The sequence below is a fragment of the Microcaecilia unicolor genome, chromosome 5 (assembly GCF_901765095.1).
Source record: "Microcaecilia unicolor chromosome 5, aMicUni1.1, whole genome shotgun sequence".
Taxonomy (NCBI): Eukaryota; Metazoa; Chordata; class Amphibia; order Gymnophiona; family Siphonopidae; genus Microcaecilia; species Microcaecilia unicolor.
In genome coordinates, this window is record NC_044035.1 from 346,607,012 (window position 1) to 346,627,537 (window position 20,526).

The 20,526-nt window shown below is 42.9% G+C and overlaps 1 protein-coding gene across 1 annotated transcript in view; it reads left to right on the forward strand.

Annotated features, from left to right (window-relative positions):
* Positions 1 to 20,526, forward strand: part of LOC115470915 (ubiquitin carboxyl-terminal hydrolase 10-like) — a 200,593-nt gene that overhangs the window by 43,827 nt on the left and 136,240 nt on the right. Inside the window, 2 exon segments of the mRNA XM_030204534.1 lie at positions 5,771 to 5,831; positions 16,862 to 17,866. Of these exon segments, the coding sequence (XP_030060394.1) occupies positions 5,771 to 5,831; positions 16,862 to 17,866 (1,066 nt within the window).

Below are 20,526 nucleotides of genomic sequence, written 5' to 3' on the forward strand. Positions count from 1 at the left end.
CTTAAAGATATAGCGGAATAGAAAAAGTTCAAAAAAGGTGACCAAAATGATAAAGGAACTCCTTTCATATGAGGAAAGGCTTAAGAGGTGCGGACTCTTCAGCTTGGAAAAGAGACGGCTGAGGGAGGAGGATATGATTGAGGTCTACAAAATACTTAGTAATTAGAACGGGTAAATGTAAATCGATTTTTTTTTTTCACTCTTTCAAAAAGTACAAAGACTAGGGGACACTCAGAGTTACATGGCACCACTTTTAAAATGGACAGGAGGAAATATTTTTTCACTCAATGAATAGTTAAGCTCTGCAACTCATTGCCAGAGGATGTGGTATCAGCAGTTAGTGTATCTGGGTTTAAAAAAGGTTTGGATAAGTTACTGGAGGGAAAATCTGTAATCTGCTATTGAGATAGACATGGGGAAAGCCACTGCTTGTCCCTGGGATCAGTGGCATGAATCTTGCTACTGTTTGGGATTCTGTCAGGCACTTGTGACCTGAATTGGCCACTGCTGGAAGCAGCATACTGGGCTAGATGGATCATTGGTCTGATCCAGTATGGCTGTTCTTATGTTCTAACTTTATTTTCCAAATACAGCCAACTCCCCTCGTACAATTTATACCATTAACAGTTAAAAAAAAAAAAAAACAACTTAACCCCACACACTCACCCACCTCTCCCCTTAGTTCATTTTCTACATCACTCAGATTCCACTTTGTGCTACCATTTGAACAAACCTTTAATCTCCCTTTATAATCAATATTGTAACAGACATTATAAAATGTTTCAGCTGTGTGGCCATCTAGTACCACCTACAGTTATGTACCACCAACCTCCCTCTTTTCCTACTTACGCTACTCTTGGGTGCTTTCTTTGCCTTATACACTGCATAACTTCCCTCTGAAGATTGCTCAACATTTCCCAAGGGTCTGTTATGGGCAACACCTAAAACAGATATATTATCCTTGGTTCCACATTTGATAGCTGCAATATGTCCCCACAAGGACAACAACTTCCACTTTCCGCAAATCTGTCTTTATGTTCCTTCAGAAATTTCTATTATTTAATTACTATTGAAAATACCTTCATAAAATTTGTTTAAATGAAATAGTTCACACCAATGATATGATCACACAACTCACAACTGCTGCCATGCGTAGCTCCATTTTGTGATAGATTCCTTTCTATAGGACTCACTTGGTTTTACTAGCATAAAGCAATTAGCATGCCTTTGCTAGGTGATACTTTGAATGTGGTGAGAAGTTGTAGGCTTCCATTTTATAGACTGTCCATATATTGGAGAAAGTATGAAAAGGGCCAACAAGTTAATAAATGCAATACAGAGGTTGATATAGGCAAATGTATTACCCTTAAAGGTTTGATAATTTGATATTCTGCTTATCATTTGAAAACATAAAGATGATTCCCAATAATTTAAATTAAGGTCTAACACAAAACAGTAATTTGAGAGAAACTGAATTAATACAAAGAAATCACCTAAGTTAGAATATATATCAAACTGAAACAAAAACACATGCTACTTCAGGAAGAGTCTCCAATTCACAGAAAAGGACTCCCCCATGAAAAACAATTTACACAATTAACCTATCAACACAGACACACAAGGACAATACATAAGGGAGAGCGGCTGCTCATGACACGAACTGTGCTGGCCTACATTTACAGCTTTTCAGAACTTTCACAAAAAAAAATCCTGCCGGAATAACCGGGTCTTCAAGGCAAATCTCAGTTTTTTTTACCTTCGGCTTTACGTCGAATGTCGGGTGGTAGCTTGTTCTATAAGCATGTAAGTGCAGCACATTTTGTAGTATCCAATTGGATATCAAATATGGAAGACACTGTCAATAGTGAAAGATATGATGATCTTACTGGACAAGTAGAACAATAAAGAAGAAGCAAACAAGCTAAATATTGTGGCTAACCTGTATACAAAGCCCTCTGTGTCAGGAGAAGAATCTTAAATTGGATCCTAAAATAGATTGGAAGCCAGTGTTTATGAAGCAAAGCTGTGACATGATCATATTTGGCTATGTTATACTGTAACATAATAACTGTGTTTTCAATTGTCTGAAGTCATTTCATGGCCAATGCACTAATTCTGGCAAACAGAACTTTACAATAGTCTGTGATTAGCAACCAGAGTAAGTATCGGGATCCACTTCATTTAGTATGAATTTAATTGCACAAATATGCCTTAAATGAAAGAGAGAACAAATGAAGATGAAATATACGTATCAGACATAAGGTCGGAATCCAATATAATCTGAAGAACAGAATCTTTTTTTTTTTTTTTTTTTTTTTTAATAGGAAAGCCTAATGTTTTTTTGGATTGTATGGACTGTATGTCACACCTACTGACCCAAATGGCTTCAGATATATCAGGATTGAGTTTAAAGCTATAGTCCCTCAGCCATGTTAAATACATCTTAAGAAGACTAACTTCTGCTATAAAAGTTTCCAAGGATATTAACAGATGAATGTCATCAGCATAGGAGAAGGTACAAACATCAAAACTCTGGCTAAGAGTGAAAAGAGGGGCAGAAATAAATTGAAAAGAATGATAAAAGAATTGAACCACGGGTTCTCTCGGTGAAGAGAATTTTGAGCGCCAGCCAACTTGAATGAGTTGATCAGACAAACTTGAGAAAAGCTATTAAAAAAAAAAAAAGCAGTTACACTAAGTATATTTAGTCTGAGTGAGTAATAGAATCTGATAGTGCTGTTTTTGACGTAATTGACTAAGGTCTACTAACACTAATATTGGTACTCTGCCAGCATCCATGTTCAATCTAATTCTGTTTACCAAAGACAGGTTTCAGTGCTAGAGCTTGTCCTCTAATTTGATTGACAAAGATGAATTGGATTGGTCTTATCCAAAAATAATATAAACTGAAGGAGGACAACCTTCTCCACAACACTGAAATGAACGGTAAGTTTGAAAATGAACGATAATTTGCTTAATTGAAGTGGTCCAAATTATGCTGCTTGATAAGTAGCTGTACTCTGGCCACTTCCAACAAACAGGGAACTTCCTAGATGAAAGGCCAACCCAACCATAAAAGTGAACAAACCATTATCGAGATCTTTCACAAGTCTAAGACAATATGGGATTGCGTGAAGAAGTAGAAACTTGCATTAAGGACAAGATCCTACGTGGAGAGATACTGGTGTACTAGTTGAGTGCCAGAGGTGAGTAGAGACTTTACAGTATGGGGAAAAAGCGATATCAAGGCATGCAGTTGCATCTATACATACTAATCTAGGAGACAAACTAACTTTTGAATCTGTACTATGTGCTAGATTCGAAAAGTTAACTCTGTAGGGCATACAAGTGGCTACAATTTGTCAAATTGATTGGATCTTCATAAAAAAAAATCGGCAAACAAGCCAATGAAATTATAAATGAACAAGGGGAAATTGAGTCTCATAAATCTAGAAATGATGTTGAACAGCTGTTTAGAATTGTTTCCACATTGATGAATTAAGTTGAAATAGTATTGTATGCCACATTGAGCCTGCAAAGAGGTGGGAACATGTGGGATACAAATGCAATAAATAAATAAATAAATCCACTTGGCACATTGAATTTCCTTCTTATCAAACATGAGTTCTGTAAAGAGTGAGATTAGCAATGTTTTGTCCTTCCTGCCACTTCCTTATCCATATGACGAAGTTGCATTCTTGGGACCAGGAGACCATGGTGATACCATAGTTGAGAATATCTCAGCTGCATAGTGATCACTTTTAAAGGGGCCACCAAATCAAAGGCAGAGTATAAAGTAATTTCTTTCAGAAGCAGGCAGTTTAAATCAGATGGAAAACTATCCCAGTATTCTTTCAGTTGTTGAATATTGACATTTTTCAAATTGCATATGGAAATCTTTGTCTCTCTAGGTCCTACAAATGAGTATGTCTTATTGAGAACTACCTAAAGCAAACTAAATAATGATCTGACCAATGCAGTGAAAAAAAACCCCCTAAATTGCACAAGTGAGTGGCCACAAAAAGAGGACATGAAGTCTAAATTCAGAGTATAGTCAACTGAGTGAGTGGGTGCAGTTATATGCTGCACAAATCCTAGATCATTCATAAATCTGAAAAAGTTTGACTCGGCCATGATATTAACATTGACTACAACTTTAAAAAATATTCTCTTAAAGAAGTGAGACTTAATGGACGTTCCTCGAGTGAAGCTACAGGTGCAGTTGGAGGGTGATGAATGGAGACAAAAAAGAGAAATTGTGATTATCGAAAGTTTATCTTAAGCATCATTATCTCAAGAAAGAACAACTGTTAAGGGGTAAGACCTTTGCTGACATGCTGGGAATAAAGACAGGGGATCCCTCTTCCCCTTCTTCCCATTCTACCATTGTAAAAAAGTTAAAGGAGGACAAGTCTGAGTAAGGAAGAAGGCCTCTTCATCTTACAACCAAGTTTGCAATTTGCAACTGTTATTCCTAATATAATTCATAATTAAATCATTTACCAGAAATGCTTATATTTCAAAAGAGCAACAGTGAAGAAGTCCTACCTGTAGTGTGGAGGGTGCAAGATCCAGAACCATGAAGATGATGCTGATGTCACCTTGGGCAGAGATGAAGGTGGTATCTGGGCAGAGCTTTAGTGCTTCAGGGGAGAGCTACATGGAGGAGCAGTCCCAGTAACTGAAATACACACCAAACAAATAGAGTAAGCAAAACCAAGCAGTCTGACAAATTAAAATGGGTCATCATCCACACAAAACAGATAATTGAGGGAAATAGAATTACATTCTACAGCCTGGTCATTTTTTTTTTTTACTCCAGAAGCTCATGGCTGTAACACTAAAGAATTTAGAGCAAGTTTTGATAAGCAGGTAAAAATGATTGGTGAGTATGATTGTTTGGTTGGATTCTAGGTAAATGCTTTTACCAGGAAAACAAATCGCCGTACTTGCAGTCCAGAAGGATTGTTTTTCTGCTTTGCTTCAGAATTTGCTGCACTTTTTTTTTTCTCCCCTCCAACTTCCTCCAGATAACCTTGTAGATGCAACTGTTAAGCAATTAGTGTGTCAGACTTCTGGTAACATAGCCAACAGTGTTGTAAGCAAATTTTCATAGCTGAGCTGTAGGATAGATGTCTTACAGTTCACCCACATTCTTGGGGCCCTGTTTACAAATGCATACAAGTAACTCACTGAAAATTAGTAGAAGGTGGGGATTCTTCCTTTATCTAATGCAAATATTTTATATAGAAAATGTGTTCAGCATTTTTGATAAGAGCATTATACAAATGTGTTGAGTAAAGCTAGAAATGGAAACCATGCCTAGATAACCTTCCAACTTCCCAAATATGAGCTACATACTGATATGAATCACAAAATATTATTAACCAGTGGAAAACCTGACATCATCCAGAGATGGAAAATTTCCAGGCACGTAAAAATTGGCACTTGCCCCTGGCATAGGATGAGGTACTGCAATGAAACGGGGTATAAAACGAAAGTTAAAAAAAAATCCTTTACATTACAAAGAAACATAGCTTTTTACTCTGGTTTCTAAACATTTTGACCAGTGTCCGTTTTCTAAATATTTTTCCACCTCTGTATCTCATCAGATTCTTCATTATCTTATTTTTCTTGACTACAGAAACTCAGCAGAGTTGAAGTTCCTAAATCTAAAAGTTTTGTAGAGATGCATTAAGTCAGATTACTAGATTACCTTGTGTAAAATAAGACTACAATATTTATTTTGTTTTTTTTCTTTTGCATACAGCTTCCCCCATACAATGAAACAGTTTCATTTGGTACCCAGTCCATGGATGATCTCCATGATGGTAAGAATGACTGCATCGTGTTGATCTTTAAGATTATATTCTATTTATCTACCAGAGACTATTGGATATTTATTGTTTCGATCTTTAAGAAGCAGCAGCAGTGGTAGCTCGATTCCTCAGATTATGACATTTACATATGTATAGTAGATGACCTTGGCTCCTTCTTGCTTCTGTATTAGCATATTTTAGCTGTGTTGGCAGTTAACATGGCATTGATCCTTTAAACAAATAGAACCCCCTTCCTTTTCAGGCTTGCATGATGACTTGATGACAAGTGATGTTTGAATCTTCAGCTGGCCAGGATTGTTGTGGAGGCAGTGTTCACAGCCATGGGGAAGTGGGGAGAGGAAACTAGATGAAGCACTGTGTCAGTTTGTGGTCACTGGCCAAGAACTGTTATTGCAATTAACTGTGTGGAATTCTGAGAGGGAATAAAAATAGGAAAAAGTCCCCAGGCAGTTATGAAGGAATTGCCTAACAGAGGCAGGTTCCCATCTGTCTGGAGGAGCAGGGAGATACTTCTGGGTCAAGAAAGAGAAAATGTTCTATGGCTCTTTCCCTTGCCTTACTGTGATTTCAAAATGAGTAGCACTAGTACTTATTCAGAAATAAAATAAGCCTGTGCTTGCTATTTATTGAATCTGCTTAATGTCATACAAATAAAGAGGTCACCATATATTATCTGCTGCTAAAAAATGTAGTTGTATATTATATTAGAAGTAAGACTTTTATCCACAGTATTTAAAAATTCAACAAGAGAAACCTTAGTTGTACTTTTGCATACATACTTAAGTCCATCTCCAGAATCATTCACATTGAAATCCAAGCTTCCTTATCTTGCTAGACATGTCCAGACAAGTGGGATGTGCTCACTAACAAGCAGATGGGTGCAGACAACAAAGGCTTCATTCCTAGATGGCTGTAGTTTGGATTGATGCAGCAATATTTCCATGTAGCCTGGCTCCCAAAGGATGGAGGGTGGCGTAGTCTTGAAGGATTCCCAGGACAGGAAGAGAGGTTCTCCTGAAGCAGTCATTTATATCTTTTGGTGTGGGCAATGATCTGTGGAAGTTACCTTGACAGAGCGCTTCTTCGCTGGATGCTGCAGCTTCTAGAAGTCTCAGAGACATTGCATCAGGAGCTTGGAACAGCTTTTCTGTTATATGACCTCTGGATTGGGGCTGGATTAGTAGCCTCTGGGAATTATGCATGGGTGACTGTGACTCCAGAATTGATCTGCTGATTCAGTCTTCAAGGCTGATATTGTGTATCTGGAATTTCTGAAGACGTTTGACAAAGTACCTCATGAAAGACTCCAGAGGAAATTGAAGAGTCATGGGATAGGAGGTAGTGTTCTATTGTGGATTAAAAACTGGTTAAAAGATGGAAAACAGGAGAGTAGGGTTAAATGGTCAATATTCTCAATCGAGAAGGGTAGTTAGTGGGGTTCCCCAGGGGTCTGTGCTGGGACCACTGCTTTTTAACATATTTATAAATGACCCACATATGGTATAATTATGTATTACCTGATAATTTTCTTTCCTTTAATGCAGTAGATGAATCCAGGAACTAGTGAGTTAAGTCTGCCTACCAGCAGGTGGAGATAGAGATAGACAAACTAAAGGCAGTGATGCCAGATGGCCAACTCCTTCCTCAGTTTGTCATTCGTAAGCATTTGCCAAGGCCAGAAATATGAAACCAATAACCAGAAACCATCCTCACTATGAAAAACAGAGAACCAAATAAGAATTTCAAAATAACTGCAACTTGATCCAGAAATTGGAATCCTTTCTGTGTTCCCATATCTGTCTGAACTCTGCAAAAGAGAACCCAGAAGGAAAAAATAGCCACACTGCACGGAAAATGAAAAAACCATCGGCTGAACTAAGGAGGGATCCTGGATTCATCTGCTGCGTTAAAGGAATTAAAATTATCAGGTAAGACATAATTTTACCTTCTTTGTCACTTGCAGCAGATGAATCCAGGAACTAGTGGCATGTACCAAAGCATTCCTTAAGTAGGGTGGGAAGCCGACGCTCCCCGCGCCAACACTCCCGCCCCAAAACTCGCATCCTCCCAAGCAGACACGTCTAGCCTGTAATGCTTCGCAAAAGTATGATGGGACGCCCAAGTAGCCGCTCGACAAATGTCTTCCAGAGATGAGGCAGACGCCTCTGCCCAAGAAGCCACCTGTGTCTGAGTAGAATGCTCTTTCAGGGCCACTGGAGATGCCTGCCCTTGTAGCAGATACGCCGCTCCAATGGCTTCCCTAATCCAGCGAGCAATGGAAGCCTTAGAAGCCGCCTCACCTCTTTTCGATCCCGACAAGAGCACAAAGAGTTGATCCGAGTGTCGAAACTCGTTACAGATCTGCAAGTACTGAAACAAGGCTGTCCGCACGTACAGAAAATGTAGCGAGGCAAACTCCCCCGGATAATCCTCTCTTCGAAATGACGGAAGATAAACTGCCTGATTGACATGGAAAGCCGAAACCACTTTAGGTAGAAATGACGGCACCGTCCGGATCGACACCCGTGCTTCAGAAAACTGCAAAAAAGGATCTCTGGAAGACACAGCCTGAATTTCAGAAATCCTCCTAGCTGAAGCAATGGCCACCAAAAACACTGTCTTAAGTGTTAGATCCTTCTCAGAAACCTTATTCAACGGCTCAAACAGTGGGGCCTGGAGGGCTTGCAGTACCACATTCAAATGCCATACTGGGCACGGCTGCCGCAGAGGAGGCCGAAGCCAAAGAGCCCCGCATAGGAAATGGACCACATCAGAGTGAGCTGCTAAAGAGGAACCGTCCAGTTTGCCCCTAAAACAAGCTAGCGCGGCCACCTTCACTCGAAGGGAATTATATGGTCCTGAAAATCCCTTCTTCCTCAGCTGCCACTTCTCAATAGCCAGGCCGTAAGACCAAAGTGGGAGGGATTTTCCATCTGAACTGGCCCTTGATGCAGCAGATCGGGAATCACCGGAAGTTGCAATGGTGGCTCTGAGAGTGCTTGAACGAGATCCACATACCACGGCTGTCGGGGCCAGCCTGGGGCCACTAGAACGACCGGCCCCTGATACTGCCCTATGCGGCAAAGAACTCTCCCTATCAGAGGCCACAGAGGAAAAACATACAGTAGCTGTTGTTCCGGCCATGGCTGGAGAAGAGTGTCCAATCCTGCGGATCCTGGTTGCCATTTGCGGCTGAAGAACTGGGGAACTTTGGCATTGCAAGCCATGGCTATGAGATCCATTACTGGTCTTTCTCAGCGTTGACAGATCAGCCGAAAAGCCGAGTCCAACAGCGTCCATTCTGCTGTGTCCAAAAGAGTCCGCCTAAGAAAATCCGCTTGAACATTGTCTTGACCTGCAATGTGCGCTGCCGACAGACTCTGAACATGCGCTTCCGTCCATACTAGAAGACGAGACGCTTCCATTGTCAAGGGAAGACTGCGAGTGCTCCCCTGCAGAAGGTCCTGAAAACTCAGCAGCGCATTCACAACTGCTCGCAACTCCAGACGATTTATCGACCAAGTCGCTTTGAGAGGGGTCCATGATCCCTGGGCTACTCGATGAAGACAATGGGCTCCCCAGCCCGCAAGGCTGGCATCTGTCACAACTACCATCCAATTGGGAGACGCCAGAGAAACACCCTTCTGCAAATTGGCTGACTGGAGCCACCACGCGAGACTGTCCCTGGCCCGGCTCGACCGAGGAAGGCGTCGTTGATAATCCAGTGACGTCGGCAACCATCTGCTTAAAAGGAAATTCTGAAGAGGCCGCATGTGAGCCCTTGCCCATGGAATGACCTCCAAGGTTGCCGTCATGGAACATAGTCCCACACTCGGGGAGTGCGACGACTCAATAAGGTCCGTACCTGAGAAAGCAATTTGATCCTTCGCTCCTCGGGGAGAAATCCCTCCCCCGCTTTATCGGAATTGCACTCCAAGATACTTCAGACTCTGAGTAGGAACCAAATGACTTGTCCATATTGACCACCCAACCTAAGGATTGCAACACCGCAATCACTCGGTCGGTGACTACTGGACTCCTCTGTTGTCGTCGCCTGAATCAGCCAGTCGAGATATGGATGCACTCGAATTGCCTCCTTCTGCAGGAATGCCGCCACCACCACCACCATGACCTTGGAAAAACTGCGTGGGGCAGTGGCCATTCCGTAAGGAAGGGCCCGAAACTGGAAGTGCTGATCCAGCACCGCAAATCTGAGAAATCTCTGATGGGGCTGCCAAATTGGAATGTGCAGGTAAGCGTCCCTCAAATCGAGAGCCGTCAAAAACTCGCCTGGTTGAACAGCAGCAATAACTGCCCTTAATGTCTCCATGCGGAAGTGACGAACCCGCAAAAGCTGGTTTACTTTTCTGAGATCGAGAATAGGCCGAAAAGCCCCTCCCTTCTTTGGAACCACAAAGAAGATGAAGCACCGAACTGTGCACCTTTCGAGAGGAGGGACAGATAAGATAGCCCCTATCCTTAGCAGGTCTCGCAAACACTGCAGAACCGCTGTCCTCTTGGCCCGCGATACACAGCGGGACTCCAGAAAAAGTCTGTGACGGGAGAGAAGAATTCTAGCTTGTAACCTTCATGCATCACATCGAGGACCCAGTGGTTCGAAGTAATTCTGGCCCACTCTGGAAGAAACAGAGAAAGCTGACCACCGATCTGCTCTCCTCCCGAGTGTACCTGCGCCCCATCATTGGGAGGCCTGAGAGGGGGGTCCAGCCGGATGCTTCTCATTGCGAAAGGAAGAATGCTGCCCAAAACGAGGACGCTGAAAGGCTGCGTTGGACCGCCCCGAGCGATACCGTCGCGTCTCTCTGAAACGTGACTTTGAGGCTCCCTGCCTGGAAATAGACTTGGGTTTATCCTCTGGAAGACGCTGAGATTTGGAATCCCCCAAATCTTTAACAATCTTTTCTAGGTCTTCTGTAAAAAGCAATTTCCCTCAGAAAGGCAATTTAATAAGCTGTTGCTTAGAGGCCATATCTGCAGCCCAATGAGAGAGCCACAGAAGACGCCGAGAGGAAACGGTTAAGGCCATGAGTTTGGCCAAAGCACGGACCAAATCATACAAGGCATCCACCAAGTATGTCAGCCCAATATCCATCAGCGACATTTGAGGAGTTCCCGGCATATCAGACTCCGAAATCGAATCCATGACGGAATGTAGCCAACTGAAACAAGCTCTAGCCGCATAAGAACTACGAACAGAAGCTTGAAGTGTCAAAGCGGCCACCTCAGAGGCACGTTTTAAAGAGGCCTCTAGCCGTCTGTCTTGCATATCCTTAAGTGCCACACCACCTTCCACTGGAAAAAGTAGTCTTCTTAGTGACCGCTGTCACCAGGGCATCCACCCGAGGTAGAGCAAACTGCTCTAAACGGTCCGCTGAAACAAGATACAGCCTGGCCATAGCCCTGGCTACTTTCAGCCCCCCATCCAGATCCACCCACTGGGCCGAAATCAACTCTTCAATAGCTTCATGTACCGGAAAGGCCTTACAAGGTCGTCTGGTACTAGCCATCTTGGGGTTGACCGCCTGAGAAGCCGCAACCTCAGGGTCCTCTATATTCAGGGCTTCCAGCGCCTGAGCGATAAAGGAGGACAACTCCTCCTTATGGAAAATCCTCACAGTGGAAGAGTCCTCCAGTTGGTCAGTGAGGACACCGTCCTCCACGTCCTCTACCCCCGTCTGTTCCGAGAGAGCCACCACGGAGGAAGCTGCAGGCGACTGTATGCAGGACCCCTCTTCAGACCCCAAAGAAAGCCTAGGCTTTTTAATGGAGGAGAAATCCTCAGGGGAACAACCCAAAATCTCTTGGTTACCCCCAGACCCCCTGAGAGAATCAAAGGCTGAAGCTGTCGCAGCCACATTGGGGGGGGGGGGGGGCAAGGCCCTTTTCAACAAAAATGCCTGATGGAGTAGCAAAATAAACTCTGGCGAAAACCCCTCCCCTGCAGCAGAGGAGGTCGCAGCCATGGCACCTGCACCACCGCCCACAGTGTCTGACAGCCCCCCCCCCCCCAACTCCCCTACCAGCGGAGAAGAAGCTTTGCCCAAAATCGCTACCGGAGCCGGCTCCGTGACCGATTGCAAAATGGCGCGAGAATCGCCAAGCTCTGGGTGGGAAAGCATGCTCTCGGGGGAGGGGGGCACTGCTCCGTCAAGTCCCACCAAATCAGTGCACCCCGCGCTGAAAAGGCCTGCCGCCGAACGCCGTTTTCCGCATCGGGAACAGCATTTTACTGGCTCCGCTGCCATCGCTGCCATCCCCGAACAGGAGCCTAGTAGGATTTACCCCCGGACTGGGAAAGCGCGGGAACTAACAACTGAGCCGAAGAAAAAAAAAATCTCCGACTCCACTTCGAGGCAGGCTCAGACAAGCAGGCAACAGAAAATAGGACTCGGACAGCAGTAACAAAAACCTGCTCTCAGCAAAAACACACTTCCCTGTGCTTCTGTGTTTCTCTTTTATATAAATTCTATGGTTCTCTTTTTTTTTTTTTTTTTAGTGAGGAGGCAGAAACAAACAGGAAAGGAACAGCAAAACCTATTCAGAGGGAATTTGAGGTGCAGCAGGGACCCAGCAACTGCTTATGCTGCCAAAGGGAACACCACCAGTCTGCCACCCCCGGCTCAAACTGGCCACCGGCCCAGGAGCACCCTCAGAGGCCTTGGGCCTAGGAGCTGGAGAAAAAGTCGTCCACCACCTGCTGAGATAGAGACATACTAACTGAGGAAGGAGCTGGCTGTCTGGCATCACTGCCTTTAGTTTGTTTATCTCTGTCTCCACCTGCTGGTAGGCAGACTTAACCCTCTAGTTCCTGGATTCATCTGCTGCAAGTGACAAGGAAGGGAGTAACTAGTGAGGTAATTAAATTTGCTGATGACACAAAGTTATTCAAAGTCGTTAAATCGCGGGAGGATTGTGAAAAATTACAAGAGGACCTTACGAGACTGGGAGACTGGGCGTCTGAATGGCAGATGATGTTTAATGTGAGCAAGTACAAAGTGATGCATGTGGGAAAGAGGAACCCGAATTAAAGCTACGTCATGCAAGGTTCTACGTTAGGAGTCACAGACCAAGAAAGGGATCTAGGTGTCGTCGTTGATGATACGTTGACACCTTCTGCCCGGTGTGCTGCTGTGGCTAAGAAAGCAAATAGAATGTTAGGTATTATTAGGAAAGGAATGGAAAACAAAAATGAAGATGTTATAATGCCCTTTTTCCGCATCTCAAAAAAGATAGAGTGGAATTAGAAAAGGTTCAGAGATGGGCGACAAAAATGATAAAGGTGATGGGATGACTTCCCTATGAGGAAAGGCTAAAGCGTCTAGGGCTCTTCAGCTTGGAGAAAAGGAGGCTGAGGGGAGATTTGATAGAGGTCTATAAAATAATGAGTAGAGTTGAACGGGTAGATGTGAAGCATCTGTTTATGCCTTCCAAAAGTACTAGGAGTAGGGGGCATGCGATGAAGCTGCAATAGTAAATTTAAAACGAATCGGAGAACATTTTTCTTCGCTCAGTGTGTAATTAAACTCTGGAATTTGTTGCCAGAGAATGTGGTAAAGGCGGTTAGCTTAGCGAAGTTTAAAAAAGGTTTGGACGGCTTCCTAAAGGAAAAGTCCATAGACCGTTATTGAATGGGCTTGGGGAAAATCCAGTATTTCTGGGATAAGCAGTATAAAATGTTTTTTTACTTTTTTGGGATCTTGCCAGGTATTTCTGACCTGGATTGGCCACTGTTGGAAACAGGATGCTAGGCTTGATGGACCTTTGGTCTTTCCCAGTATGGCAATACTTATGTACTTATATCCCTTGACCTGTCTGAGAACTTTGTTCACATTCAGATTGAAAGTGTACCAGAGATTTTTCCAAATCTGTCTCCTCGGCAAGCATTATCAGTTCTGGGCCCTAACTTTGGGCTGGCTCCTGCTTCTAGAACCACCTCGAGGGTTGTGTTGGTTATGGCAGCCTTGGCACAAAAGGAGGGAATAATTTCATCTGTATTTGGATGACTGACTGATCCAGGCTCCAAGGTGGCCATTCACATACTGATCCAGTTGCTGGAGTTGTGTCTGCGTGGTGAATTAGTGAAGAGCTTATCTGCTGTCAGCATGAGTTCTGGAGTATCTGGATGTGAGATTTGACATTGGGGCTTCTGACCAGGAACAGAATGGACAGACTTCTTTCAGTCAATCTCAAGATCTTGTTTCTGGATTCTATGATGGTGACATTGGGGCTCATTTTCAAAGCACTTAGCCTTCCAAAGTTCCATAGGTTTCTATGAAACTTTGGAAGGCTAAGTGCTTTGAAAATATGCCTCATTGGACTTGGTCCCTTGGGCAAGAACACATGTGAGGCCCCTCCAGAAGTCTCCTTTATTTAGGTGGTCCCCTTGGTCAGAGGAGTATAGAATTTGACTGCCCTTTCAGGCCTTGGTCTGGAAAGCACTCGCCTGGTAGCATTTCCTTTGACATCTGCTCATAGACCTGGAACCCCTCCTGCCTCCGGGTAGTGGTAATGATTGATGCCTGCCTTTCAGGTTAAGGAATGCACTCTCTGGGGCAAATAGGGCAGGGACTTTGTTATTGCCAAGAGGGTGTAGTGTGCAGACATCCTTTTAATCCTAGATTTCCTGCAAGGGCACCTCAAATGCAATCTGTTTCTGTTGTCTTTAATGTTCAAGTTGTAGTTCTTGTCACTGAGATCAAATAAAGGGTTTCTTCCTAGCAGCTCACCCAGATTTTGCATGACTTCTGAGAGGTGTTAAGCACATACAGATCCTGTGCCAGTTGGTGATGCCTCAGTGGGACCTTGCCTCAGTCTTCAACTCTGACAATCCCATCTTTCAAGCTGCCTTAATTGGTCTGTTGTTTCGCTTGCTTTATAGAAGACTGGGACAATGCAAGATACAGCATGTGTTGGATGTTTGCAGACTTGAGTACTTGATGGTGACCAGGCTTTTCATAAATCAGTTCACTGTTTTGTATTGCATAGCATTCTGCAAAACGAGGAAGTGACCTGCAGTTTCTCATTATCCCATTGGATTAAGAGGTAGTTGAGGTGGCATCTTTTGAACCAGAGAGAGATTCTATCCTAGCTTTTGGTGCCCTCCAAGAAGGCCTAGGCTAGGGTGGTCGCCCTGGAGGATATTTGCAGGGTAGCAACCTGGGCATGGCTACTCTTTTTGTTAAGCATTACAGATTGGATATTCAACTAAACAGGATTGTACCTTTGGTAGGGCTGTCATAAGAGGAGTCTCATCTTCATACCACCTAGATCAGCAACTTGGGTACATCCTGCTTGTCTGGACTGACCTAGCAGGATAAGGAAGGTGAAATTTGTTCTTACCTGCAAATTACTCTTCTTGTGAGTTTCCAGTTCTGGGAATGAAATTTGTTTCTCAGCTATACGAGTAAAGTTTTTGAGAATAAGATGCTAAGGTTGGAGAGATTGTTTGACTGGTTGCTTGTTTTTTGTTCTGTCATTAGTGTGTTCAAGTAAGGTTCTTCTTTGGCAAATATATGCTAGCAGCTTCCAGGTCTGTAACACCTTATAGTAGGGGTGACATCTCTTTAAATACATTAAAAAAAAAAAAATCAGTCTGCTCTACCTCTGTTTGCTGGTTGGGGAGCACAACCCACTTGTCTGGCCTGGTCTAACAGGACTAAACGAAAGGAAATTAGCAGGCAAGCCCAAATTTCATGTTAGTGACCAAATGCTTCAGTGCAAAGACAAATAGCATATATAAAGAAATTGTTACCACATTTACATTTTTAAATCTTAAACATGAGTCTGCTTTATAGGAGTATAGCATATAAAAATCAGTTAGCCCACTTATTCTGGTGTACATTGCTAAAGATATCTCAGCAGTCAGCTGTAGAAGCTTGACTTCTTACAAGGTATAAGTCCTTATCCAAATCAATTTTATTGGGATTTATTAACCACTTTATGAAGCAATTCACCCAATGCGGTGTACAGTAAGTATAGTTTAACATCAAACTTACAATTTTGTTAACAGCATGACAATATTAAAATGTACAAGCATAAACATATGTACAATGAAAGAGGAAAGCTTGAAAACAGCAAATTTAAACCTAATAATAATAAAAAATATACACATTTAACAGCACTGAAATTCAAACAACAGAGATATAATACGATGCAAGCATAATAGTGATGGAATATCTAATAAGCACACAATTAGAACATTCAGATAACATTGTGTAATGCCCCCTAGGTTTCAGCGCTGCTTGGTTTCTAAGCGATAGCAGAATCTACTGTCGATCACAGTGGCCGGGGTAGGATGATTCACCCTGAAACCGAATTTTGCCTTGCTCTTTTTGTCTCTACCATTCTGGTTAGATGAATATACAAGTTTTCATACATAATTCAGTATGCATCCCCTCTTAACCCATTAGTGCCCAATGTTCCCATAATAAGCCATATGGGAACAAATTGATTTGTTCCCATATGGGAACATTGGGCACTAATGGGTTAATACAATTTCTTTTGTAATAAACTAAATAGTTGCCAAATACTAGTGACACCATTACCACAACATTTAGCTAATTTCCTGTGGCATTAGATCATTGTTAGCTACCACCATTCTTCTTCCATTGAGCTAGGTGGTTTCTGAGCAGTTGTGGCAGATCCAAGCTGGCTATCCTGTGGTTTGTGGTATTGTAAGGCCAGGGTTACAGATTTGCGTTTGTCGTTTTGCAGAGCTCTAGCCTAGCATAAGCTCTTAACACCTCTCAAATATGTTTTTCCTCTAGGCTGCCACAGCAATTATCAGTCACAGCAATATAACATGCTTATGCCAATGCTTTAAAACCTTCACATTCATATTGAATAAAATGAGTAAAAAAAACCCCATGGCAGTATTAAATGGTAGAGAAAAACATATCCAGAAGCCCCACTCTTAAGTTCTTCTTCTTGTACATTATACAAAGGATCCTTGGAAATATTCTGTGATATTTTAATAGATCTCTTTTTTTCTTTCTTTGCAGGGGAGGAGTATCAGAGAATCGAGTTTGGTGTTAATGAGTTAGATACATCTGTGTTGAATAACACAGACTACAGTATTTCAAGTACTCTGAATCCTCAGGCACCAGAATTCATTCTTGGCTGCACGCCTACCCAGAAAACCCATGATGATGCTCTTATTGAAAGCAACTGTAATTCGCTTGACTGCCATTTTACCGAAACCACGCTTCCTTTGGATAGCAGTGGCAACCCTGACAGTGACAGTATGTCTGGCCTTGGACAGAGGGAGCGAAAGAAGAAGAAAAAAAGACCTCCAGGATACTACAGTTACTTAGAAGATGCCAGCGATGGTGTTCTTCCCGAGACTCTTGTAAATGGTCATGTAAATTCATCTGGAGTTAACAGTATAAACACAGATGATACAGAGTTTTCAGGAGACATATTGGTCTCATCAGGCTCCCCAAGGACTTGTAACAGCCCAGAAAATTCTGTGGACTTCATAAATGAAGCTCTGTGTGTTTCTGTTTCCAATGCACTAGACAATAACAGGACTGCTGGGCAGCCTGAGATATGCAGTGTTACAAATTGTGAACAATCTTATATTCCCTCAGAGAGTGGAAGGGATAGCCCTATAAGGACAGCTGTTGTGCAGCCTTATACTGGTACTGATACTACTGAAAACCTTGGGGTTTCTAATGGACAAACATTTGAAACCCCTGGAGAAGGCACAGGTACTAATGGGGTGGAATTGCATGCTGAAGACAGCATGGACCCAGAGCAACCAAAACAAGGAGACTCTTTACCTGCTGCTGAGGCTGCTGTTTCAGGATTACTCTCTGTGAATCAGCCTGCAAAGTCTTGGGCTAGTCTGTTTCACAATTCTAAGCCCTCAGCATCAACACCTGTGGCCTGTGTTGAGACTAAATATACCCTTCCTGCCACATCTCCTCTGGTCCCTGAGAAACAGGTTGAAGCTAAAGAAGGACCTGTTCCAGTTTCAGAGGATCCTGTAGCCATAAAGATTGCAGGTACAGTGTACTCTGATCAGAATTAAACGGCATTATGGGCTCATAGGTTTGGTCTCTAAGCAAAGCTGAATGTATTGTCTAGAACTGTAAAGTGTACTCGTTGTACACTTTATTGGGTTTAACTCTAATATGCCATAAAACTGTGTATAATATTTTTTTCAGGTCTCCCAGAATCTTTTTGAAAATGGTTAATGATTAATTACGGCCTTAAGTGATAGTTTCAAGCACGATGAACTCTGAGCTTTCTTTGCCTGTCCTCAGGAGTTATGTTCAAGTTTTCTTATCTTTAGAAACGCAGTTTTACTCATTTTTCTACAAGTGATCAATTGTATCCTAAAATAGGTTGCATCTAGCGTTGAAAAAATAATCAAAGATACTAAGCATCAGCAGGTCATTTTTTAGGAATTAGGCACCAATAATTAGCTTTCTAAGAGAGCCACATTATGAGGATATATCTGAAAATATTCACAGAAAACAGAGAACACACAGAAATTTCATTCTGGAAGTTCTGAAAATAAGCCCTGCGTGCATAGTATGAGAAGCAACATCAGCCATCTTTGAAACAGACACATACAAACTGATACCTCAGTCCCACAGATTTCTTCTTTTTCTTTCATCCTTCCCCTTGGCACTCATCTTCCTACCCTATCGTACAGTGATTCTCTTCCATTGTGGCTCTTCTTCCTTTCAGCATGCCATCTCTCCTCAGGGTGGTTTTCTCTCCTTCCCTCAGCCCAATATCTATCCATAGTTGTACTTCCTTTCCATTTGTGTCCTTCATGTGTACCTCTTATTGCTTGTTTGTCTCTATTCTGTATTTAAACTCTTCCTCCCTCCCATCTGACCCCATTAGAAAGGGTTGGGAGGGTCTAAGAGAGCAACTAATTTTATCTTCCGAGCATGGGGCACCCCCTCGGATCTCTTTGCCACTTGCATCAATCAAGGTCCCTCAGTTCTGTTCCAGACTAGCTTTGGATGCCTTCCTCCATTGAGCGACAGGTGTTCTTTATGTGTATCCTCCCATAACTCTTGCGGGGGAAGACTTTGTTGAAGCTCAGTCATGACTACGGGACCAAGATTCCGATTTGCTCCTTACTGGCCTTGACAGATCTGGTTCCCTCTTCTTCTGGAGTTATCCTTTGAAAGACTGTGGAGATTGTTTTCTGACCTTCATCACGCAGAATGAGGGAACTCTTCTGCATCCCAGCCTCCAGTTTCTGGCCATCCTGTCCTGGATATTGAAAGCCTAAAATTTGCTTCCTTGGGCTTTCCAGAGGGTATCTTCCGGGTCTTGCTGGATTCCAGGAAAGATTCCCCTAAGGAGTGTTACTCTTTTAAATGGAGGAAGTTTGCTGTCTGGTGTGAGAGTAAGGCCCTAGATTCCCTTTCTTACCTTACACAGAACCTGCTTGAATATCTTCTATACCTTTCCAAATTTGGTGTTAAGACCATAAGTAGTAGTAGTAATCTCGTAAGGGTTCACCTCAGTGCGATTAGTGCTTATCCTAAACGTGTAGAGGGTAAGGTCATCTCTGGACACCCTTTAGTTGTTCACTTCATGAGAAGTTTGCTTTTTTCAAAGCCCCTTGTCAAACCTCCACTGATGTCATGGGACCTCAGTGTCGTTCTTACCCAACCGATGAAAGCTCCTTATGTACCACTGGATTCCTACCATCTGATGTACCTGCAAGGTTCATTCAAAATGCATGTGTCATCTGTTGTTAAGATTGGGCAGACTGGATGGACTGTACAGGTCTTTATCTGCTGTTATTTAATATGTTACTATTTGAAAAGTCCGAGAGAAGTACAAAGCATGAGGTTTCTCAGGAAATGGCTAGTGAAAGCTCAGGGCAATAATTTTTCTTTTTTTTTTACCTGAGCCTGTGCAACTTCAGAAATTGATTCAGTCGCATGAAGTTTGGATGTGGGATCAGTCACGGGATAGAGCGTGAAAGATCTGATTAGGAAGTTTTGTTAAGACTGTTTTCATATTGAACCAGGGTTAAGATGTGTATAACTATTGTTCCTTTTTGTCCATACCAGACCAACCCAGCTTGAATGGGTTATGTCCACCAGCAGAAGGATACAGAGAACAAAAGAGCCCCAAGTGATCCGTTCCATAAAGCTGTTTCCCAAGTCAGTCCTGGAGTACCTCCATGCCAGTCAGGTTTTCAGAATATCCACAATGAATATGCCTGAAAGAGATTTGCATACAATGGAGGCAGTATATACAAATCATCTTTTCATGCATATTCATTGTGGATATCCTGAAAATCTAACTGGCAAGGGAGTACTCCAGGACCGACTTGGGAAACATTGTCTTAAGGAAGTAGTGCAGCCATGGAATGCTCAGTATTCTCGGTCTCCTAGCGGATGGTAGACAGCTCATGCAGCTCTCTTTAATTTTCTCTGGGAGCTCCTGTCTCAGCTTGTTCTGAGTTACAGTTGAGCAAGGGGGAATGCTGCTATAGTGGTGCTCATTTCTGGCTGTGGATCGTGTTTGAGTCTAGTCGACACACAGCGGAGCTGGGTCCCTCATCTCCCAGCCAGGATGATATTCTGGTGGGGACCGGGTTCCCCCCTCTCTGCCCCCCACCAAATAGCTCCACACATAGGGGCAGCTATGAGCAGTGGAATGAGGCCTCAATTTATGTCTTAGC